The 25722-nt window shown below is 39.9% G+C and overlaps 1 protein-coding gene across 5 annotated transcripts in view; it reads right to left on the reverse strand.

The window, feature by feature from the left end:
* LHFPL6 (LHFPL tetraspan subfamily member 6) overlaps nucleotides 1-25722 on the reverse strand; it is a 242079-nt gene that overhangs the window by 187968 nt on the left and 28389 nt on the right. For 4 of the 5 annotated variants that reach the window (XM_040622248.1, XM_040622254.1, XM_008706907.2 and 1 more), the window contains one exon: nucleotides 16929-17225. The exons of the other annotated variant lie outside the window; for it this stretch is intronic. In XM_040622248.1, coding sequence (XP_040478182.1) covers nucleotides 16936-17225 — 290 coding nt within the window. In that variant the 3' untranslated portion in view covers nucleotides 16929-16935. Of the gene's footprint in view, nucleotides 1-16928; nucleotides 17226-25722 lie in introns of those variants that run through there. 5 annotated transcript variants of the gene reach the window in all.

Genomic DNA, 25722 nt, shown 5'->3' on the forward strand with positions numbered 1-25722 from the left:
ATGTGCCCAGTGGTGGGGGAGTAAATGCAGTTTCCCGGTGGGTCTGCGTAAACCACCATCAGTGGATAAGCCACTGAGAAAACGGGACTCAACGTGCACACAGCACAGGTGAGATCAATATCTCTTCCCAAGTAGGGACAGATACAGATACAGATACAATACATGACTCATACATGAGCAATCCTTCAAGAAAGAATGATCCCCACAAACTCAGATATCTTCATTAGAAATATAGAAGCCAGGATAAAATATTTAGAGAATTAATTGAGTTGCACCGTTGGCTCAAACTGCCTATTAAAAGTTTACCTATAATGGAAAGCTTTGGTCTGTCCACCTTCGTGCTCTGCCACTAAAACTGCATGTAATAAACTTTTATAGAATATGGCATGTCATGAAGTTCGAATAGATTTAGTTCCTAAAGGAGTTTCATAGAGATGATGAGTAAAAACTGAGAGAAAATTCATGTTATATAGATTCTCTATTAATAAAAAGAAACCTAAATCGTGGTTCAAATGTTTAGGGGAAAAAACCTACAGAGTTAAGATAGCCTATAAATTCTTTGGAAATGGGGGGCGGGCAAGGGGTGGAGGAATAGAATCCCTGCCAAGTTTCAAGGTCATAAAAGTAGTTGAAATAAAATACAAAGCCATATATAGGACCACATTTTTCATGGTAATATACTTTATGGTTCGAACTGGGCCGTTAAATAGGAGACTTGTGAAAAAATACATTAGGGTCTTCTAATTAAGTCTATGTATTATTTTGGCATTCTTAATTTAATTTGACTGACATAAGGAAAGATAGAAGAATGAAATTACTACTGTTAAGTCTTACGAGAAAGTTGTTTATAGCAGCATGTTGTCTTTAAAATATCTGCTTCTAAGTACGGTATTCACCCAGAACATAATACATATATTATTAGAAACACTATTGTATTTCCACAATAATTTGTGCCCTGAAATTTATGTAAATTTATTGAGAGGAGGGGAGATTTATATCTGCTCTAACCCAGCAGAAGGGATTTTTTGATGAGAAATAAAATCATCGGGGATATATATAATCTACTTAATACAGTAGTTTTCACCCATGTGGAGTGTTTTGGGTTGGCAATTAATATCATAATGGTAAAACAGTTGCATCCTTCTGTAACATCGGCTTCCATTGGTCAGTATTTACCTAAAAGTTGAAAAAAATCTTTTAATGGAGAAATAATAAAGTTACACTCCTTTCAAAGTATTTTAACTTGTCCAATCTCTGTGCACCTAATTTGGGATTACCTCTTTCGTTATTAACTCAGATCAAGGGCAGCTTACCAAGAAGTAAACAAGTGCATTTACAATTGTTTTTCAACCAAACATTAGAACACAGATGAACAGAGAGGGACACTAAAATACACACTTCAGCACTTCAATGCTGAATAAAAGTTGAAAGTGAAACAAGAGGGGCTAATACACAGGCTAATACTGTCACTGAGTTACGTTGGATGTATACTTTCTCTAGATGAGTAAATCTGATGAGATGAGGAAAGGTTTTTTCCTGCTATAGGTTAGCAGGCTAACAGGTTGTGTGAATGGTGACCATCAAGGTTCACAGCCTGGGAACCTAAACTGTCTCCGGGCAACTCGAGATTGCTCCTAAGAGCACCCTCCGTCTCCCCTCTCCAGCCAGGCCATTGCTGAAGAGATGGATCCCATAGAAAACCACGCCAGGGGAATTTGTGGTTTTGGTGGCTGCAGAGACACAGCTCGAACACAAATCAAATCCTGCCATCCTTTGATGTTTGCTCTTTATAAAAAATTTTGGACAGAAAAAAAAATTAACAAATTAAATTTTGCAGATGTGTTTCATCATTCTGGTGTTCAAGGCTCTCCACGTGCTGTCCCCCACCTGCGTGACATTTATGTCATCACTTAGGCCGTCACGAGGCTCTTATACCCTCTATAACCCACTGCCACAATTACTCCCGCCTCTGAGCCTGAACTCCTGGGGTTCTCCTTATCTGGAGGCCTCATCATCTAATTCTGCCTCTCCAAATCCTACTTATTACCTTTCAAAGTCCAACTAAATTCGCACCTCTAATGCACAGCCTTTTCAAGCTACCCCAGCCCACGTGGGGCATCTTCTCTCTCACTGCCCCTTCTACATACATCAGTTGGAGTAGGGATCCCATTATTTGTTTATGTGCGTATTTTCACCTAGCTCTGCCCTATTAGAGAGCATGCCTCACCTTATTCATCTTTGTATCTGTTCCAGGGTCTAGAATAGCACCTGACACGTAGTAGATGCCCATTTAAATGCAGGGAACAGGTTACCACGGGCAGGTGGTGGGGGAGGGTTAAATGGAAGGAGAGATTGGGGAGCCTCCTGGGGTGCTGGCAATATTCTTTATCTTCACCTGGATGATATATGGTATGTGGTATTTACACAATAAAAATTTATTGAGCTGTAAATAAACACATAGTGGATGAAATGAATGAACTAGCAGCAAAGAAATATACGAGGCTGCTTTTCTCTAAAAACATGGCAACAAGGGACACACACGCGCACACACACACACACATGCACACGCACACACAGCAGAGTGTCACTTCTGCTTGGATTATCACATCATAGAGCTTTCTTAGCACCAGCCACCAGCCTGCACCTTCCAAAAAGGCTCCCCCACTCCAGTGTCACGACGCCAGACCTCACACCCTCAAGAACTGTCCACCATGCAGACACTAAGTGACTTGGAACTGTATGATTATAGATAGGCAGGAATCTATTTATTATCTCTGGGATCTTGGGCAAGTTACTACCCTCTCTCAGTTCCATCACCTCAACAATGGGAATAATAATAGTACCTACTTTACAAAGTGTGGAAACCTTTAATACAATAATATACTGTAAATATGATTAGCATTAGCATTTATGCATAATTGATGACATAAATGTCACACAGGTGGGGGACAGCATGTGGAGAGCCTTGAACACCAGTGATCAGACAGGTCCTAGCCCATGGTAAGCTCACAATAAATATTAGCTATTCGACTGTGAAATTTTATGATGAGATTACAGAGAAGAACATGGAAGCCAGATGACCAGCTGGTGATCCATGTCTGGCTGCCTCTAGAGATCACCCTTAATGTAGACCAGTGTTTTGTTTTGTTTTTTAAATGTGGTCTATGGTCTCACCAGCGTTAGAAATCACTTCTGGTCTTTATAAAAAATGTAGATTCCTGAGTTGACCCCTAGAAACTGAAACTCAATCTTAGGGCAAAGGAATCTGCATTTTTTAAAGTTATATTTATTTATTTGAGAGAGAGGGAGAGGGAGAGAGCACACACATGCAAGCAAGTGGGGGGAGGGGCAGAAGGAGAGAATCTCTAGCTGACTTCCGGCTGAGTTCAGAGCCCAATGCAGGGTTTGATCCCAGAACCCTGAAATCATGACCTGAGCCAAAACAAGAATGGGATGAGACTGAGCTATCCAAATGCCCCAGGAATCTGCATTCTTAATGAGCACTCAAGAAGATTCTGATGTACATTTTAATTTGAGAACCAATAATCCAGTGGTTCCCAAGATTGCTATCTGCATCACCCAAGGACTTGTTAAAAATGCAATTTCTTGGGTCCACCCAACCCAGTGAATCTGAAACTTGGAGGTAGCCAGCCATGTGTGTTTTCTAAATCTCCTGCTGATTCTAATGGACCCAGAAGTTTGAAAACCACTACACTAATCTACACCTTCTCATCCAGATGCAGCGAGAGCCCCAGGCACCGGAAACCTGGGGTCACTTTTCACTCCACTCCATCTCTCTCCTTTATTTCATTTTGTCCTCTCTCTATCCCTCCCTCTACTTCTCTATTCCAAGTCTTGTCCTCCCACTCCTTCACTTCCATAAAAGCTTCCTATAAAATCACTGGGTTTTAAATCTTGTTACTTTCCAATCCAGAGCTGTGCCTAAAATTGCCAGTCCAACAATGTCCCTTCCCTACTCCGCACCCTTCAGTGGCTTCCTATAGCTTTTAGTGCTAAACATCGTGAGCACGGCTTATGAATCCTTTCGTACTCTGCCTCTGCCCACCATTCCAGCTTTATACAATACCATCCCTTGCCTCCAATTTTCTGCCCTACCAGCATGAAGCCACATAGTAGCTTCCTCCACAAATGCTGCTGTTTTCCACCTCTAAACTTCAGTTCCTGCTGCTCCCTCCCTACATTCCACTCCCCCCATTCCACTGCCCTAGCTAACTCTGACTAGTTCTTCAACTTCAATTTCTTTGTTTTCTGGAAAACTCTTCTCCCAAGCCTGAGTTACATTTCATTCCATGGTGTCCAACACATTGTCTCTGTCTTTCTCTGCCTATCTTCTTATATCTGTTTTTCCCACTCATTGCTCCATTCATCTTTCTGTCCCCAGTACGTAGCACAGAAAAAGAGATCAAAATCGACTTGCTGAACCATTTAATGCACCAAGAACAAGCATTTACTCTGTTGTTGGCTAAGATGGGTCATGTGGTCTGTGGCCAGGTACTTCTCTGTGTAGAGAGTCTGTCCAAGGAACTAGTCTTAAATTCATTCCCCTATGCTCAAATTAGCTAAATTAGTGAAACGGTGAATACAGACATTTCCTGAACATTTTGCAAAACAGTGAGATACTACAGCAAACCTGAGCAGTACCAGCAACTGGGAGACAAGGCTTCCCTGTGGGACGCTGCTAAACCTGAAACAAATCCATGGACAAGAAGGTTCAGCCAATTTTGAAATCACAATTTTTTTTTTTTTTTTTTTACTGATCAAAGACATCCCTAATGATTTCAAGCTCTTTTTTCAATATGTTCCTTCCTCTGTTTTCTAACATTGTTCAGAAAGAAGCATCATTCTGGGCGCATGGGTGGCTCAGTTGGTTAAGTGCCTGCCTTCGGGCTCAGGTCCTGATCCCAGGATCCTGGGATCGGGCCCCGAGTCAGGCTCCCTGCCAAGCAGGGAGTCTGCTTCTCCCTCTCCCTCTGCCCCTCCCCTGCTTGTGCTTTCTCTCTCTCTCTTAAATAAATAAATAAAATCTTTTTAAAAAAAGAATGAAGCATCATTCTGATAGAAATTATTTCAATTATCAGAACTGATAGGTTAAGTAAAGCCAAAATGCCCTAAAATGGGAAATGTTATGTAATCCTATACCTTAGTGCAAATTTAAGCCATTTCCTTTTTGGGAGAAAACAGATCTACATACACCCACCCACACCCCACTCCACCCCACTCTCCAGAAAACCAACAAAAATTTAGCTCGCAGATAAAACAATGCCAAGGCACGATAAGAAGGGCTGAGATAGTCACCAAGTATTACAAAAGATTGCTTCCAAAGAGTACATCCAGATAATTCAACTCAATTCAATTCAGCAGAATATTATGGAAAGAGTACCTAGGAAATTACTCACTTCAAAAGATTTAATAATAGAATATACATTGGAAATGTGAAGCATTGTTTTGCAATGACAAACCAATGGGCAAATTTAGGAATCAGAGACTGTGTCTCTTTGTGGTTTGTTTGATTATTGTTATTCTGACAATATGAGAAGAAAAGCTTTGGAAACAACAGGTTCCATGAATAGTAGTAGAATCTCAAATTAAAGAATCATCTAAATGTCTTTAAAAAATAGAAAGGACCAGTGATCTTTTCCATTGTATTCCCACTATTTGAATGCTTCACATCTCCACATAGTTAGCAATCGAGGTAGATTAGCTATGGGACATATTAGGATCTGTCTTAAGATCACAGTCACTAACTCATAGTCACTAACAAACTTTTTTCCTTAATATTTCTTGCGGGAAAAGTCATGTTCTCTAACTTCAGAATAAAATTCATGCCCCAAATTATTATGCAGAATTACTCAGAAATCTACAGTGTGTGTTTGGAGAGGAAAGAGATTTTTAAAAATCACCAAAATTCTGCCTCCCTAATACCATGTCTCAGGAAAAGAAGCCAGGGATTGTCTGGAGAGATGGCTGATACCAGAGTGGGCAGGGAAAGTCCAAGGTGAGACTTGGGATATCTTGTTATATTAGAAAACAAGACGGAAGCTGGGTGGCTTAGTCAGTTAAGTGTGCCTTAGGCTCAGGTCGTGATCTCAGGGTCCTGGAATCAAGTCCTGCATGGGAGTCCCTGCTCAGTGGAGAGTCTGCTTCTCCCTCTCCTTCTGAGCCCCACTCGTGCTTGCTCTCTCTCGAGTGCTCTCCCTCTCTGTCTCTCTCTCTCAAATAAATAAATAAAATATTTTTTAAAAAAAGAAAACAAGAAAATAATTGAAAAAAAGATGAGTGTATGTCACAAGGATGCAGGAACTGGCTTGAAAGCATGAAAAGCACAATACACAAAGGTAGGAATTGAGAAATTAGACTTGATCAAAAACACTTCTACGCTTTATAAAATACTGTTCATAAGAAAATGAAGACAGGTCACAGACTGAGAAAATATCTGCAAAATACAGATCTGATACAGGACTTCTAACCACAGTAAATAAGAAATCTCTCAAAAAAACCTACCAAAATCCTATTACAAAATTAACAAAGATTCGGAAGAGATACATCATCAAAGAAGATACATAGACGGCAACTAGGTAGATGAAATAATGCTCACTGATCATTAGGAGAATGCAAACTGAAATTGCATGTATGGTCTATTGATTTTTCAACCAAAATGCAAAGGCAATTCAATGGAGAAAGGATGATCTTCACAATAAATGATACTGAAATAATTGTGTGTCAATATGAAAACAACAACAAACCCTTTGACTTCCACCATAGATCTCAGTGTCAAATCTAAAAAATTAAGCTTCTAGAAGAAAACAGGGGAGAAAACTTTGTGACCTTGGATTAAGCAAAGATTTCTTAGGTACAACACAAAAACCACAATGTGATACCACTACACCCACATAAGAATAGCTATAATTAGAAAGACAGATCATACAGAGTGCTGGCAAGGATGCAGACGAACCGGAATTTCTCATATACCACTGATGGGACACAAGATGGTACTGTCACTTTGGAAAACAGTTTGGCTCATGAAGTTAAGCACGCATTTACATACAATGCAGCAATCTTATTCCTAGTAATTTACCCAAGAGAAATTAAAATGTGTATTCATATAAAACTTTCAGGCAAATGCTGATAGTAGTGTTATTCATAACCATAGAAACTGAAAATAAAATAAAATAAAATAAAATAAAATAAAATAAAATAAAATAAAATAAAAGTCTTTCAGCCATCATATATAATGCCAAAGTTGTACATCCATAAGACGGCATACTACTCAGCAGTGAAAGGAACCAAAGTATTGTCATAGGCAACAACATGGCTGGATCTCAAATGTATTATATCAAGTGAAAGAAGCCAGATTCAAAAGGCTGCATGGGACACAAAAAGCAGATGAATGGTTGCCCAGGCCTGGGAAGGTTGGAGGGAAATAGGAAGTGACTCCTAACAGCTATTGGCATTTTGGGGGAGGTGATGAAATTGTTCTAAAACTGATTGTGATGATGATTGCCCAACTCTGTGAATATACTAAAAACCGCTGGACTGTACACTTGAAATGGGTAAACTGTATGGCATGTGAATTTTATCTCAATCAAGCTGTTTCTTGAAAAAGGTTATATGCTATATAATTCCCCTTCTATGACATTCTACAAAAAGCAAAACAATAGGCACAGAAAACAAATCACTGGTTCTCAGGGTCTGGGGTGTGTGGAGAAATCGGCTACAAAGGACTTGCTGTAATTTTGAGGGGTGATGGAACTGCTGTGTATTTTGATTGCGGTAGAGGGTACACAACTGTATGTGTTTGTCAAAACTTCTGCAACAGTTAACTAAGCGGGATGAATTTTACTGCAAGTAAACAATACCTCAATAAACCTGATGTTAAAAATAAAATGCAACTAACTATATTCCCATCAGAAAAGTAGTCATTACTTTTGTGGGTTTTAATTTGTATATTAGAGCGACAGTACTATTCACCTTCCCCCAGATATTGTATTATCAGTCGTTTGTCACAAACATAACACCTATGAATATATATGGTTTGTCATTACAATTTTTATAACTGAAGTGGTGTTGTTCCACTTTTTAAACATTTTTGAATATGTAAGATGTAACGCAGTAATATGTATTTCCAGACACAATGATAAAGCTGTTGACTACCTCTGGGTCTATTTATTATCATTTTAAGAATAAGATAAATTCAGTTTACATGTGCTTATTATGTTAATGATGGGCTTTATAATCTTAAAAAGCATATGCAGAGGGAAATTAAATTGCCTATTTAAAAGAAATATTCAAAAAATCAAATGATTTCATTCTTGTAATCTTTCTTAAAGCATGTTAGATTTTCTAATAGCAAAGTAGATTTTTTTTTAAATCTTGAAAAGTGTCAAACATGGAGAAAATCTGCAAGAATGAGAACAATACATAGAACATCTACATACCACTTACCCGGATTTACCTAATGCTGACCTATTACCCTGTTTGCTGTCATTTGTTCTCTCACATATATATGCGTCTAGTTCTGGGCTGTCTGGACTGTTGCATTCACCTATGTGACTATCCTCTGACCAATCCAATCACACTGACTTGATTAATGCTGCTTTCTACCTAGCTTGAAATCAAATAATGTGAGTCCTCCAACTTTGGTCTTTCTTTTCAAAATTGTTTTGGCTATTCTAGTAGCATTTACCCTCCCATTTAAATTTTTGAGTCAATTCCCCCAAATCTACAAGAATTCCAGCTGGGAATTTGATTAGGAATGCACTGAATCTTTAGGTCAAATGGGGGAGAACGGACACCTTAACAATACTGACTCTTCCAACTACCAAGGATATATTTTGTCTCTCCCTTTATGTAGGTCTTTGATTTCTTTTTTCTGAGGGGAAATTCAGTTTCTATTTCTGGCACCTTCTTTTCCATCACTGCCTATCCCCCACTCCATTCCCCAAAGTCAAGTTTTGACACATTAAAGAATGTGCTTAAGACATGGATAAAAAGTATATTTTTATATTTTTAAATTTTCAGCTACCAACTTAACAAAAGCCTTCTGTACTTAAAAGTTTCCACCTAACAATGATTCAGAATATCTTGGCTAACTTCCTTAATATCTGAGAATTAGCTAAATATAGTTGGCCTGGGTTCTTTGCTGGACAGGGCAACTCTTCAAACATCAGAAAAAATTCATGAGAAGATAAATTTGAAAAATCAGTACCCTCTGTGCCAGCTACCATTCCCTTCATGGATCAGAAACAGCATGCGATTATCTCGTTCACAAAGTTTTTTGATCAAAATAAATTATACACCTGGGTAACTTAACCCCAATGTCAACAAGCCAGCTTAAACATGGACCCTTGAAGCCTGTCAGATCCAGGGGCCAGCATTAATATAAGGAGAATCTATGAACCAAGAGGAACACACACGACCACATTCAAAGACTATGTTTATGACAAGTAATTAGTAAACTGAGTATTTTTCAAAAAGTCCCTTTGTTCTTAATAGCATTGAAACCATTGCTGGGCTATACCACTGTCATCAACAGGAACAGCAGTGGCGAGTATTCAAAAGATCAAAAGCTGTGACGAAATTAATTAATTAATTAATTAATTATAATTAATAATAATTGCTTCCCAAGTGTCTATTTTACATAAAGATTCTACTTCATAAGGTATACATTCAAGTCCACTGGATAGGCTTAATATTTTCACTGTGGGTGGTCCTTTCTGGGAAAGTTATTCAAAGCTCTGCATGGGGCTAGCAAAACATCATCAATAAGAATGATACAGAAGAAATACAGAGACGAAGCCCACCTTTGCCAAAGGTGACATCTCACAAAGCAGCCCACGCAGTTTTGGAAGCATGTGAAATGAAGGGCTTCTAGAGACAATGAGGGCACAGGTATTCATTTAGTTGGGCTCTTTTTCTTTAATGGGTGCTTTTGGGGATGCGGTGACCAAGAGCGGGGTTGACGTTCACAGTACTGGTTGTATACTTAACTATTATGTTTCTGTGGGTAATTTCAAAGATTTTTTTTTATTTATTCATTTGACAGAGAGGGAGAGAGAGAGAGCACAAGCAGGCAGAGTGCAGGCAGAGGGAGAGGGAAAAGCAGGCTCCCGGCTGAGCAGAGAGCCCAATGTGGGGCTCGATCCCAAGACCCCGGGATCATGACCTGAGCCGAAAGCAGACGTTTAACCGACTGAGCCACTCAGGTGCCCCATCTGTGGGTAATCTTAAATAAAAGAGGAAAACTCTATGAACACCTTTGAATGGAGTTAAATGCAGAAATAGGAAGGCACATGAACCAAGCAGACGGAAACCAGAATAATATTTCTATAACTCAAAAAAAAATGAGAAGTTTAAATAAATACCAACATTTTACGACAAAACTGTTTTCATTTTAATCTTCACTGAGAACAGATGAATACAATTAATGGAATACAATTTTAAATAATTTTGATAACCGCGTAGTAATCATGATGGTCATAATCACTGTGGCAAGTGGATTAAAATAATAGCCCCATTCTTCACTCGTCCCTAATCTACCCTCTGTGAAACGAACATTTGCAGCTTGACCCCTTGAAGTTGGACTGGCCTTGTGACCTGCTTTGGCCCAAAGAATAAAGTAATGAGACTAGATCTCAAAAGGCCATGCGTGTCTGGGAATTCTGCCTTGCTGTCATGAAAATGAGCCTGAGACGACCTGTTGGATGATGTGAAACAGATGAAGAAGAGCCATCTCAGCTAAGACCATCCTATACCAACCTGCCGCGGGGCAGCTTGTCTGCAGATGGCGGACACACGAGTGAGAGCAGGTGAGACCTGATGCGCTACCCTGCCTACATACAAACCCACGAACATAATTAACACATGGCTCTTGTTTTGCCATGAAATTTGGGGATGGTTCGTTACCCAGTACAAGCTCACTGATACAATCACCTACCCTTCCAAGTTTAGTAAGAAACTTTGATTTCATTCTGTCTCTTTCGCTTTTCCTGCCCTTGTGTTTTCTCAGTTATCACCACCACCATCACTAGTCCTATGACTCCTGATGATTCAATGTACTTCGACCTTGGCCTCTCTCATATTTCCGGTGATCAGTCACTTAGTCTTACAGCTTCTGTATAGAAGCGGTTCTCAAATCTATCTGCTTTTCTCCATCCTTTCGGCATTCCACTGGTAAATGTTCTTTGTCTTCTCGAAGCTTTCCTTTCCTCATTCCTTTGTTTCTTTAATACATTCTTTAGTCACTAAAGCAGAGCCATTTTCTTACTAAATGAAATCGTTATTTTCGTAAGACGCATGTCAGGACATATTCCCCATCTCAGATACTTTAAGAGCTGCCAGTTGCCTTTAAAATGTTCGGAACAGCTTAGCATGGAATTCAAGATGCTCCATCATCGCATCCCAATCTTCTCTCTCCATCACTCCCCACTGTATCCTTCTACACTTCTTCAGTACCATCAAGCTGGAATTGTTACCTAGACTCTTTCACGCTCTGTGCCTTCGCAATGTTATTTTCAGCCCCTCTTCCCTATCAAACTCCCAACCAGCTCCACTACTGACTGCTCCCTGACCCTCTTCTGTGGTCCCCTCTACTCACACCTCCGTCCCAGTACCTGGGGTGGATTTTTCCTTTCCCCTGAACATCTCACACATGCCTCTATTACAGTAGTTTTTTTCATTAGAGTTTAATCGATCTTAGTTGAATACCCGAAGGTTATAAATTCTTTGGCAGCATGGCACATGAGTTTTTGCACCCCTCATATGACCAGCACAATGCTTAATATGTCAAGTGTAATATACTAGGGATCCTGGGGTCTCAGAGGGGAGAGGAACTGTTCAGAGCAAATTTAGTTTTCTGGCCAACAGACAAATCTAGAAGTGGGGCAAATAAATCCCTTCGCTCCCTGATCAGAAATGGAAAGTTATGCATAGCAGAAAGTTAGTTTTTGACTCCTTCAAAATTCTAAACTTAAGTATCACAATACACCATCAACTACTTCACTGCTATTCAGGAAACTGACAACTATAATCCGTTTAGAATCAGGACCTATAAGTGTCATAATTTCTACCCGTTCTCACCCCTGTCTGTCTGGCATATTTAGCAAAATCAGATAAGTGAAGGGTAATTTCTGAATACAGTAAAACTTTGAAAAACAGAGTGCTCTGTTAAGCAAACCATATATTTTTAAATGCTGCTGTGAAGAGAAGAAGGAAAATAAGTTGATACCAAGACTCATGCACTAGCTACTGTCAGGCATATATTATCTTCAGAAGAGAATTCTATAACCACATGCATATTTTCCCTCTCAAAAGAAACACAGTGACACTGAGCAAAGTCTCTTAACTCCTCTATGTCCCTATTTGCTCATCTGTTAAATGAGTGACTGAAACTAAACTTCTGGGAGCTTTTTTTTTTTTTTTAAGACTTATTTATTTATTTTAGAGAGAGAGAGAAAGAGAAGAAGCAGGAGCAGGGGCAGAAGGAGAGGGATACAGAATCTCAAGCTGACTCCACACTGAGCACAGAGCCAGATGTGGACCTATGGGCCAATCCCAGGACCCTGAGAACACCACCAAGAGGAAACCAAGAGTTGGACACTTACCCAACTGCACCACCCAAGCGCCCCTTCACTGAGCTTTTTCTTTTCTTTTTTTTTTTTTTTTTAGTGTTTTATTTATTCATTTGACAGAGAGAGAGTGAAGGGGGAGCATCAGGCAAAGAGAAGGAAAAGCAGGCTCCCCGCTGAGCAGGGAGCCCAATGCTGGGCTCAATCCCAAGAGAGTGGGATCGTGAGCCACCCAGACACCCCTCAGTGAGCTTTTTAAGCACCAGTTTATTGATACACAATAATGAATATAAGGAATGAAAGATTTTCAATAATAAAAATTTCGAGTATTAAATTATGCATAATATACTTTAAGACATAGAAAAAGACACCACTATAATTTTGAAAGATTTTTTTAAAGGTGAAAAATAGAGTATTTTCATGGCCTTCAATTAGTTGTAAATTTCAGGGATACCTAGATGGCTCAGATGGTTGAGCGTCTGCCTTCGGTTCAGGTCATGAGCTCCAGGTCCTGAGATCGAGCCCCTGGCTTGGTGGGGAGTCTGCTTTTCCCTCTCCCTCTGCCTCTCCCCCTGCTCATGCTCTCTCTCTGTATCTTTCTGTCTCAAATGCATAAATAAAATCTTTAAAAAAAAGAAAAAGAAATTTCAGTTAATAAGAACAAGCTATTTCTACCACACCATCAAGTTAATCCAAGTACTATTGTAAATATTAAAATACTGGTCTTATGGAGAATGGAACAACCACAGCTTTGTAGATGAGCTGTGGGGCCTTTGACAAGTTATCTAATCTCCATTTCATTGTCTGAAAAATAAGAAGAATAATTCCTGCCTCGTTGGAGATTGTAAAGATTGAATGAGATAATGTCCATGCAGTGACTAGAATATAGCAGATACCAAAAAAATGTTAATTTCCCCTTCTCCACCATCCTCAAGAAAGTTCAAGAGCACTCCGGCAGTGCATGATTACAAGTTACCTCTCTGCTGTATAATGCTCTTATTGTTTCTCATTACTCACCATGCTCTCATATGCGAAAATATTTTATTTTCACAGATAACACTTGCTTCAAAGTCACTTATCGCCCCTGTTTACTAGATGGCAGGCTGATGATGCCATAAAAACAGCCACGATAAATTTACTCGTAAAAACAATCTGACACAAGTTTGGGCTTCAGTCGTGTGCTGGCATACGAAATAAAGTTAGGGAGTATCTGGTAACAACTTTGGTTAGTAGAACTACCATAGAGAGTAGAAACCCTTGATCTTCCTAACTCTCCCCAATACTAGGCAGGATCTCCTATTTTAGGAAAGGAAGAGTCTATCTTTTTGTTAAAGATGTTTTCTGATCTCTAAATGCCACTCTCTTTGCATATAGTTAAGCAGAGTTGAACTTATAAAATCCTTATTTGAAATAGAGGAACATTCTAGAAAGCATTCCTTTTGATGAAATTCCTGTTAATGTAGTGTAATCATGCTTTTTGGTCTTGGTCCACTAAGTTTAATTGGACAAAACAGACAAGGAGAGACAGAGACTAGAGCCAGAGCTCCCATTGAAGAGATGTCACTCTAGGTGCTGAGATGAGGCCCATCTATCTGACCAAACACAGCATCCAAGGAAATGGTAATGGGCACATACTAGAAGTCTCAGTGATGGATAGCGGCAAGGGTGATATCAGCTTCAAGGCCAAGGGAGCACCCAGTGCCTCTCCTCTAGGGGCAGAGGGAGATGCCTTCCCAGGAAAGCTACCCATAGAAGAGACCTACTGGCCCTGTTCCCTAGACTGGGATTCAGAGACAGTCTCTGGTTTCTGGGCACAGGATTTGTGAAGGAGACAAGGTCTTTTTTCCAACATGACTGGCCTAATAAGCAGGAAACAAGATGTGGATGCAGGTAGGGTTCAAGACAGGCACTTGGATCTCAAAAACAATATCTAAAAGAAGGCACAGGGTCAGAATTGGACTAATTGAAGAGGACACTGCAGATCCCCAAAGCAAATGGGATGGAGCTCTTAAACCCCACCTCCTCCAGCATCGTTCCTATCTAGCAAGCACAATATATACCACAGAGTAATTGTGAAGATGAAAGCCAACTTTGTGTCCCTGCCCCAGGCAATGGGAAATCAAAAATGAGAAGGACCACTGTCTTCACCTAAAGATGCTCAAAGTCCAGTGGAAACGGCAAAACGTGGCGAGTATTCTGTGGCAGATGGTCGCCGCATGCTGCAGGACACAGAAAAAGCCATCCAGCCTAGAGCTGGGTAAGTCAGGAAAAGCTCCCCAAATGTATTCAATATGTTTCGTTGAACTAAGTCCTCAGACAATTACAGTCCTGTATCTTCTCTTCCCTCGAGAGAAAACATTTCTTTGACTTTCTGTGTTAAACATTTAAGAAAATCCTTCCCATTCTTTACAGAACACCCTCTAAATTCTCTCAGAGCACTGCTGAATCACTCACCTGGTGATCTCTGCCACAAAGACCAACTGAGCTTCTGGCCTACACAGCCATCACTATGGCCAGCAGACAAGCGCTCGAAAACCTATCAACATGGCTGCTGTGCAAATCCGCTACTAGGTTATCTCCTAGGCAAGTGTTTGTATGAGCTCAAAATCAACATTACTAATAATTATAAGTTAGCAAACACCTCCTGTTAGCACCGAACCGCATGCTTTGTCTAAATGGTGTTTCAATGAATAAATGATTCATCTTCACAATTCTTCCAAGATAGTATTTATTTATTTTTAAAGATTTTATTTATTTATTTGACAGAGATAGAGACAGCCAGCGAGAGAGGGAACACAAGCAGGGGGAGTGGGAGAGGAAGAAGCAGGCTCATAGCAGAGGAGCCTGATGTGGGGCTCGATCCCAGATTGCCGGGATCACACCCTGAGCCGAAGGCAGACACTTAACCGCTGTGCCACCTAGGTGCCCCCCAAGATAGTATTTATTACCTCCACTTTCTGGATGAGAAAACTAAGATTCAGAAAGTAAATAAATTTTCATAAGGTTATATAACTAGAAGGTCAAATCCTTCTAGTGGAGCCAGAATCAAATTCCTGCTCTTTGTCTCCCAACTGTGGAAGTCTACAAGCCTGTCTCTCGTCTACAGACTTCTTTTCATTTACTACCTGCGAATACTCCAGCACAATCTACTTTAAGTTATGGAAATTACCTAACATGGTATAGCCTTTGGCTGTTTTCAGAGCAGTTTTACACGTATCATGTAACAGCTACGTTAAACCCCATGACTCTGTGTTGGCTCCAGCGTTGAGCCTAAGGTTTTAGGTTGGCAAACGGGACCGACACTTGACCAGCTGGCCCCAGGTGACACGCTAGCCTCCTCTCTTGCCGTCCTTCCCCTCCCTCTGCTTTCTTAGCTCTTATGCTGGAGCCAGCCCTTGTCCACACCCATGTGGCTTCCTCTGACCAAAGGCCTTTCCCACTTTTCTACCTGACCAACAGCCTCAGCTCTTCAGGACCCAGATGGCCCACATCTAGAAAGCTTTACCTGCTTCCTCCCCATTCCCCAGCATTGACTGCTCCCTCCATCACACTTTTAGAATGCCGGCATAGTGGCCCTTACCTCTTTGCATCAATACTTGTCTTCCAGCCTCTCCCTAAAGCCTTACTAATCAAGGTGTGACCCATGCACCCAAGGTGTGGACCTCTCCCAGGGATCTCCGGTGTTCTGCAAACCCGCAGCATCAGAGCTGACTTTGCCAACAAGGTCTCTTTGACTCTGATGCACTTTAGACTTGGAGAAGAACTTCTCTCACAGGCTATGGATTTTAGGGTAAGAAAGGTGGAATCTTATTTATCCTCAGAACTCAGCACAGGACCCAGCACTGAGTGAATACTCTGTAAATGTTTGTTGAGTCAAAGTGAATATGTGACCTCATCTGATTCTCACAACAACCTTCTAAGATATGAACTACTCTCTCTATGTTACAGATGCAAAAACTGAGGCTAGAGGCTTAAAGAAAATAACTCAGGTGCCCCTAAAGCTAGGGGCACCTGAGCGGCTCAGCGCATTAAGCATCTGACTTTGGCTCAGGTCATGATCTCAGGGTCGTGGGATCGAGCCCCGAGGCAGACTCTGTGCTCAGCAAGGAGTCTGCTTCCCCCTCTCTCCCACTGCCCCCTCCCTCCGCCCGCGCTCTTGCACTCACTTTCTTTCTCTCAAATAAATAAATTAATTAAATATTTTTAAAAAAAGAAAAGGGAAATTTCCTAAAACTCACACAGCCAGTGATTAGCAGGATGAGGTCTAAATCATCTTACTTATTTTCATTTCCCTAAACCGCGATACGATACACCATGCATTATAAATAAGAACCAGTATTTATCTAATATTTCACATGACATTTATTTCAGTATTAGGATACTGTCCAGGTGAGATGAGCAGACACTCTGCTTCCACGTTCGTGCCCTCATTCATTCCTCTACGTGGTAAAGTCTTACGCGCAGCCACCGTGGGCCGTGCAGTGTAGTCAGAATGAAAGATGAGAGGAGGACTAGTCAAATAGGCCTGTGCCCTCATGGAGATGGCACTCCTCATCCCGCGGGAGAAGAGCCGTGCGGGAGTCCAGGATGCAGGGCACGTGTGAAGGAAAGACCCAGAAGTCAGACGCAGGGTGGGGCTGTCTATGGAAAAAAAATGCTGCGTTACAACTTCGTTTGTTTCATTTCTCTCTTAATTTTCTAAGACCACATTTGTGCATGCGTGTGTGTGTGTGTGCGTTGTGTGTGTGTGTGTGTGTGTGTGTGTGTGTGTGTACGCCATGTGCATACGGCAAAGGGGAAAACAGGAGGAGAGGCGTTTGAAACAGCCTATAGCACATGCTGCCAAACAAAATCTGGTAAGGTAAGATAGAGAAAAGACCCACCAGGGCGCCATTCAGTTTTCAATGCATCAAAGATTTACACACTCTTCCCATTATCATTAATGGCTGTTATGAACGTAATTTGTCCCCACGCACCAAGGGGAGAATAAATTCCTCACAGAGGGGAAATAGAGGGTATTCAAAGAAAAAAAAATATTTTATGCCAAAGGCTGATGACTGCTAGCTGATAATGAATGCAGTAGGAGTAATAATAATTTTTTAAATCCCTCATTAAATGAGTCATAAAGGTCACAGGGCAATACTAGAAACACACACACACACACACACACACACACACACACAACATCTCTAAATTCTCCAGCAAAGCAACAATGACCAAAAAATGGCTTTTTTAAGTAAGGACTAAATAAACTAAAAAGAAACATCAGGTTGAAATGAAAATAAAAGGGGGCAGAAATTCCAATACCTTTAAATTATAAAGATCAAATAAAAAACTCCAGAAAAGTACGAGGATGGATCAAATAAGAAAACCCCTTCTGGGAGACTCCATTCTCCCGGAGCCACTAAATCTGTTGCCGACAGGAACAAAATATAGGAAGGTATCTTTGTGCAGAGGAAAAAGCAAACACATTCCTAAGTGACTGGAATAAATGAGTCCGGCAGGTTGACAAGTGACTTATCGGTTCAATACAGGTGTTAGACAATTAGACAAGGGACCGAAAATGTTCTTGGAGGGCAAAAGCCTACAAGTCCGCAGGATGGAAACGAGATTCTCCAGAGCAGCACTGATGCATATTTTAATGCCTTCTTGGCTCATCAGAATAAAAGAAGACACAAAGTAGAGGCATGGGACTTGGAACATCATTCTTACTTTCCTGGGAGCAGCATTTCTTAAGACGATTGGGAGGTTTTTGTTCCTCATCAGATCGTTATTAATCCACCGTCATGTCTCCTTATTTTATTACTCCTACTAGGGTAACAGATTATAGCCATGATCTCAGGTCATAAAGTGTAACAGCTAACTCAGGGGATTGGAAACCAAATTCGGAATAAAGAATGGCATGTTCCTTTACTTCTCCGAGCCTCTGCTTCCTCCCCTGTAAAATGAGGTTAATAGACACCATCCCCTAGGACTGTCCAGTAAGAGAACACACGCTTGTTATATTTTCCCCATGGGCAACCAAAACTGTGTGATATAGACATGACTCTCCTAGAACCAGGCCGGGCCCATTGTGAGTCCTCAGTAAACATGGGCTGCTATTCTTGCCTTGGAAAGCTTCCTGCCATCAAGAGTCATTAAATACAGGAAATTCTGAGCTGTTTTCCTCTGGAGAGTTTTTTTTTTTTTAAAGAAATACAGTACAGGTTTAGCCAAATTGGTAGATAAATTGCCAAGTCCAAGGATAAACTGTATTTAGCACACTCTGAATAGAGCACCTAACGCACCATGATAAATATAGAGGGCTTAATGAGGAGTATTTGATAAAAACGGTAAAGTCTACTGCCAGGGTTAAAGGAGGTGACCTCTTTGGACTCCTTCCAAACAGAGGCAGTAAAGGATATGAATATTAAATATCTGTCTATATATGTAGACTGTGTCATCCAGACTGGGCCAGCGGAACAAGCATCCATGCCCCCTCGAATGTCTGAACAGTGGTAAGTGGACCATGCAACACCAGCTTAACGGCGCCGAGTAACACTCCTTGATTGCACTTGTACTGCAGCACCTGTAACCACCCCGCCTAGAGGTGGACTGAGTATCGAAACGAATTTCAGTGGCACCAAATGAGACGCCCATAAGACTACACTGTTATGTTACACGACTTTGGTGGCCTTTGGGAAATACACAAGTTGAAAGCATCTAACCACGAGCAAGTGAATTGCGTTTGGACCTCAGGAAAGAGAAATACTGATAAAGATTAAATTTGCTTATTCAGACATAAAGTCTTTGTGTACAATGGGTTAACAATACCACTTCCATACTCTGCCAGTGAGCAAATCTCATCTGGAAACTGGGGCAATATACCAACTCTAATGTGACAAAGTGAAAAAATGCTGATGGGGCAAGGTTCTGGAAAACCTGGCTATATAACTTTTATATCTTGATATTATATAGCTAGCATTCCTCAATAATAAGTAAAATAAAAATAAAGGGCAATAAAGGAAAGACTGTATTCTCTGGATGAGTGGCAATCCCAAAGTATAAACGTTTCTTCCACACTCCGGGGTTCTAAGAATACTCCAAGAGATCAAAACAACCAATGCCGTTGAAAAGATACCATTTACTTAGAATAAAAAACAAACTATCCTGAAAAAAGTATGCCTTCAGCTCATCCCATACCCAGAAGATAAACCAAGAAGGAAAAGATAGAGGAGAAGCCATTAAGTTAAACTATAATACAGCCCATCATAGAGTAATAAAGTGTTCTTTTAAGAAAACAATCCAGTTTAAGTCATAGAGAGTACCATTTCTAAATACTCTGGTCAAAAAGAAAGAGTCATTTTTTGGGTTGGGGGGTTTTTTGTTTTCTGTTTGTTTTGAGTTCAAGTTTACTGCAAATTACATACGACAATAAAGTTCTTAAAAAGTGCAAACGGAAGCTCCAACTATAATTTTGGTGTTGTGGCTTTTATATTTGTGTAGTTGTTAAAATAAGATGAAATGCTGGCACAACTATGACAGAGAGCAGAAAACAAGCTACTGAATAAGGAGGAAGTGACCAAAGAAATAGAGTGGGAAAGCCAGGGGTAGTTTGAGAGGGATTTTGATGGGAACAGTGGGGGTTTTTTTTTCAGTCTGCATTCATTGACTTATTTCTGAATGAACATGTGATTATTATAAAAGAACAGTCCATATAATCTAGTAAAACTGTAAATTCCTGGCAGAGTCAATTTGAAAGTATAAGGCTGACAAGCCCTTCTTTTGATAATCTGAGAAACATTTGCATGAGAATTACCACTCTGAAGTGAGCAAATTCCAGTCCCCTTAACTCACAGCCTCTGCTGCCTACACTGGGGCTTTCAGGCCAGTGAGTTCCAGCCCACTAGATGGGGGGATTCTAGAACCAAAGGAGTTCAGAGGAGTCCTGTGCAGCACAAGAAACACAATGAGGAAGCTTGTCGCCAGGTTAAAAAAAAAAAAAAATCCAAATCGAAGAGAGCCAGAAGGCCATTTTGTTTATATTTTAACTCAATTTTTAAACTATTCCACCCAAAAAATATAGCTCAAACACAAACTCAAACAAATGCGGAAAAAGCTTCTGGATACTCGAGAAACTGTGAATAATTTTTATAGCAACTATAAGCCTCTCAAGTTCAAAGTGTCAATGCATGATTTTATCCTGTTGGAAAGAGTAGAAAGTAAGAGGAGGAAGTCTTCAGATGCAAGTGTTACCAGCTCTTTAAGAGGAAGGAAATTATATTTAGCTGGAGAGAAGAACAAAGGAACGTTTGAGGGCTAATTGGCTAGCTCCTCCTTTTCCTTACATTCTGTTAAGGTAACCAGTTTTTCTACTTGGCTATCCCTCAAGCATCATTTTGAGATCATAAATCCTTAGAAAGCAGAAGTAGGATCTCGATAGGTCCCAATTTATATTCCCTGTTGTGGCATCACACGTGAAAGCTTTATGAAAGACAGATGAAGTAATAAAGTAATAAACAACGAAGGGCATTGAAAGAAAAGTGAAAGTGACCTCTACTTGAGGAAGTTGTCCAAAACCTGGGTTCAAGTCCAACCAACATCTGCCATTAGCTGATGTGTTATCTTGGTAAATGTGCTTAACTTCTCTGTGTCTTGATCTCTTTAGGCTCAAAAGTGGGGTTTATAATCACACTCATCTCCCAGGACCTTTGTGAGAAAATGTATGCTAAGCACTTAGCAAGGTGCCTTTCACATAGTAAGCACTGAATAAATGTTAACTAGTATTATTTTTTGGCTGTCGTCGGAGAACATTTCAATTATTGAAAAGGTCTTGGCATTGAGAGAGCATGCTTGGTCCCAAATAAAGGTTAGAAAACTCCAAATTTCAGGTGCAGTAATGTGTTCTATATTCCCACTCAAAAACATTTTTAGGATAAGAGAATAATTTACATTTTTGAAATTCCCTGTAAAATCTTAACTTTTAGAAGAATGAAGTGACCAAAGAAAACTATCAGTGTTAGTTTTTTCATCAATGTATTATCAAAATTTTAAGTTCTGCATTTTTATCTAACAAACTTGCTTGCTCCATATTACTAAAACTTTAACCATAGGAAAATAGAAAATGAGCACAAAATCCAACCCATAACTTGAAATTATCAAGGAAAAAGTACACAGTCTTTTAGAGTAAGGATCAATAGACGTTTTCCATAAAAATCCAAACAGTAAATATTTTAGATTTGTGGGCCACATAAGGTGTGTCACTTTTTCACCTCCTTTTCTTCCCTCCTCTCCTTCTCTCCTCTCCTCTCCTCTTCCTCTCCCCCCCCTCCTTCCTCAGTTTTTAACAACTCTGTAAAAATGTGAAAATCATTATGGGCTCTAAGACAATACAAAAAACAGGCCTCAGGCCAGATTTGGCTGACAGGCCATTTCCAACTCTGGTTCTAGAGCAGGGATCTGGAAAACAACAGCAGAGGCCAAATCCTGCCTGCAGCCTGCTTTTGTAAATAAAGTTTTATTGGAACACAATTACTGCCATTCAAATTGCTTATGGGCTGTTTTCCCACCCCAAAGACAGACTTGAGTAGTTTTAACAGAGACTATAGGGGCCCACAAGCCAAATATATTTACTATCTGACCCTTTACAGAAAAATGTTTGCCAGTCTCTGTTCTAGAGTAACAAGAATGCTTCATTAATATAAATTTTCACTCTTAATTTGCACTATAGGCAGAACGAGAACAAATGGCCTTAGTTACTTTGTTGAGACTTTCCCCCCATTATTAAATTTCATAAAAGCCAAAACATAATAAATGTTATACATGAATGTAGTGTTGGGTAGAGAAAATTTCCAGATACCCATTTGTTGCTTTAAATGGGTGGCATGTATTTTCATAGTTTTTGTGACAGTAGAGAATAGGAAATATTGCCTCTTGTGAAATGTTGAAAGAAAGCAATACAAAGCTGGAACAGCCTGTCCAAAAACCCAGAATAGGATATACAACATAAACTTAGGCAAGAAAAACACCCTTTTGTGGTACATGAATGTTGGGTGAACTTGCACAGTGTTTAGAATGCAGTTGCTCAGTTCACTTAGGACAATGACCTGGTCAGTTCTGAAAATGTTGCTTCAATTTCAATTTAGCCTAGAAAAAAAGTATAAGCCTATGTCAATAAAGCAAAGCACCACACTTATACATTGCCTATATGAATACAAAAATCAAATGCAAATCAAATCGTTTCCAAAACTACATATACCAACTAGCCAGTTTTATCTCAATTCTATAAACAGAATATCTTATCCTAGAAATTAAATTTGGAAAGCCCCATGAAATTGTTTTCATATCTTGTATTTCACTTTCTCTCTGTATGATGGCATGAAGTCAAAACGACTTCTGGCCCATCTGAGAAGCTGCAGGCTCTACTTTCCCCCACTCCTTCCACTACAGTTTGCTCTCTGTCCAGATTAGGTGGAGGCCAATATGACCTCCAAGGGAGGGCTCCGGCTTTGCTGCCCAACAGCAGACCAGAATCTGAGTTGACTTATCCAGTGACTTCAATCAGGCAGTGATAGTGGGTTCACCAAGCAGAAAGAGTTTTCTGTTGAGCCCTTACCCATTCTCCTCAACCTGAACAGTTAACCATTTTCCTTGGTGCTTGAAACCATTTTCCATACTGGTTTTCATGCTGCTTGAAATTTGAAAACCTCAGCCAAGTGAAATCTATGAGAGTAGAGATCATGTCTGCTTTGCTCACCAAGATCCTTACCCTTTAGCTCCGTGCCTGGCATACAGTATATATAAATAAAGGAAATATTGCTGGCGGGCGAATGGATGGATGAATGGATGGGTGGATGCAAACTGCAAACATTAGAATAGTGCTGGTTTTTCAACCTATGCAGTGTTTATCCACAAAGGTTTTTATGGACTTTTTTTTTTGAATAATGGTGATTTAGGAGTTTATATTTATAAGAACTCTATTACCAATAAACTGATGACAAGGATGTCAACAAGCATAATCTAGATGGCTAGATCTTCGAACCCTTCAAATGATTGCTCTCATTTTCAAAAGGGAAAAACTTTAGTTTTTGGAAATGCTGATCAATAATTTTATTTTGTGAACCCCTCAAAAAATTGCAGATTTAACTACTAACCAAATGGTCTAAAAGACTCAAGAGAAAGAAGATTATCAGAAAATAACACTATATCACTAAGAATAAACTGTATTAAATTCACCTCATTTTTGGTTTTGATGGGTTAAGAAAATGCTACAGACATAACGCATCTCCATTTTTGCAGGATATTTGACAACTTAATATTCTTTATGCTCAAGACGGAGAAGTCTAGATTGGATGGCAGGACAATAAAGTGGATTCAAACTGATTGAAAAATGATTACTAAAGAGTGCTAGGAATTAGTATCTTAATCTTCTTGTATGTACAGAGGTCCAACTAGAAACAACAGAAGTGAGAGGAAAGCACAGGCTTACATAATGAAATAATGAAAACGCTAACAACCAGAAAGATTGTAAAATGAGTGAAACAACTTTCAGAAATCTTCGCACTTGTTCAAGTGCAAGGTGGCTCTGTCTAAAGGTGACTACTCAGGATGGCCAGAGATAAAGCCACTCTTAGGTTTCTTTCCCTTTAAAATTCCATAAGTCTATGAATACAGACTATATATGGAAGGGCAGCAGTGGCATAATGGGAAACCATAAACGCAGGTTCTGTCTTCAATTTAGCTTTTCAAGTGTAATCTTTCTTTACTCCTTTTGTATTTCTCACCCCAGCAAAATGATACTGCGTCTAGGTTCCCAAGCACATTCTACAATTTCCCACCTTCACAGATTCTTCTCTCTTTTCCTAGAGGACATCTTTAATATATTATATTAATTATATTAATATTTTAATTTTCTTTCATTATTAAAATTCGCCACATGGCCAAAAGCCCATACACAAGCTATCTTTAAACTTTTCTTCATCCCATCCACTCAAAAAAATATTTTTTACCTTGACCTTTCCTGGACTTTTATAATGTCATGTTTGTAAATCTTACAAGGTGTATCTTAGTTGGCATATACTATGCTTAGTGGTCTATGGGCTTCTACCTGCTTTCTTAACGATTTCATTCACTCTCGTAAGCTTTAACATCACTGGATACTGACAAGTACAAAACTTATGTCTTGCCATGATGTCTCCTTTGCACGTGACCATCACATGTCCAACTGCCTGCAAGACATCCCCACTGCAAATGTAACAGTGTTCAAAACTGAAATCATCCATATCCCTCAATATCCCCTGAACTCTTTATTTTAGTTGGTGACACAACTGTAGACTCATTCCCAATACCAGCAGGTCTTGATGCTTTCATCTTCTCAACAGATTCAAATCCAAGTCCTCTTCTCAACTTCTAATGCTGCTTTAATTGAGACCCTCATCTTTTCTCCCATTAGTTTCCTAATGATCCTCTACCCCGAATAATAACTTTTTATAAATCTACTCTACAGAAGACAGTCTACCTGAAACACACACGTAACAATAACTTTACACTTCTTAAACCCTTCAGTGTCTCCCCATCATATCAAGTTCAAGTTCCTCAAAACAGCCTTCAGGAGGACCTCGTCTGCCGAGTTAAGCTCACAAGGTAATATAATAAAGAGCACGTGTTACAACATAACGGCACTCTGAACCCAAAGCCCTCTTTAACCCAAACTCCACGTTGCTACCCTGTGTTTGCCAACTCTTCTTCAGGAACAGAACACAGGGAGTCAACGTTGTATCAGGACCTATCAGCAGTAAACACAAGCAAATCATTTTTCATTTTGTGTCTCCCCTTCCCCTGTCATGTTCTTGGAAGGCTTTGGGGACTTGGAATAAGGAAAACTCATACTTCCCACAATGATTTCTTCTACATTCCAAGCCATAAACTCACAAAATCCAGAGAACTGAAATCTTACTTCATGCCTGAGAAGACTTACATAATTTTTAAGTACCCAGCAGGACTCATAAAAACGACGTCAAGAAGAGAGGAGGTGGAGATGGAACCTTATATGATAGAATGATAATCAAAGAGCAAACAAGAAAATAACCACACAATTAGAGTTTGTGGCAACGACAGTTTAAACAGATTGAAGCCATGGCAGATATAAGATGGTTTCCTT

This window comes from Ursus maritimus, unplaced genomic scaffold (assembly GCF_017311325.1).
Source record: "Ursus maritimus isolate PB19 unplaced genomic scaffold, ASM1731132v1 scaffold_10, whole genome shotgun sequence".
NCBI lineage: Eukaryota > Metazoa > Chordata > Mammalia > Carnivora > Ursidae > Ursus > Ursus maritimus.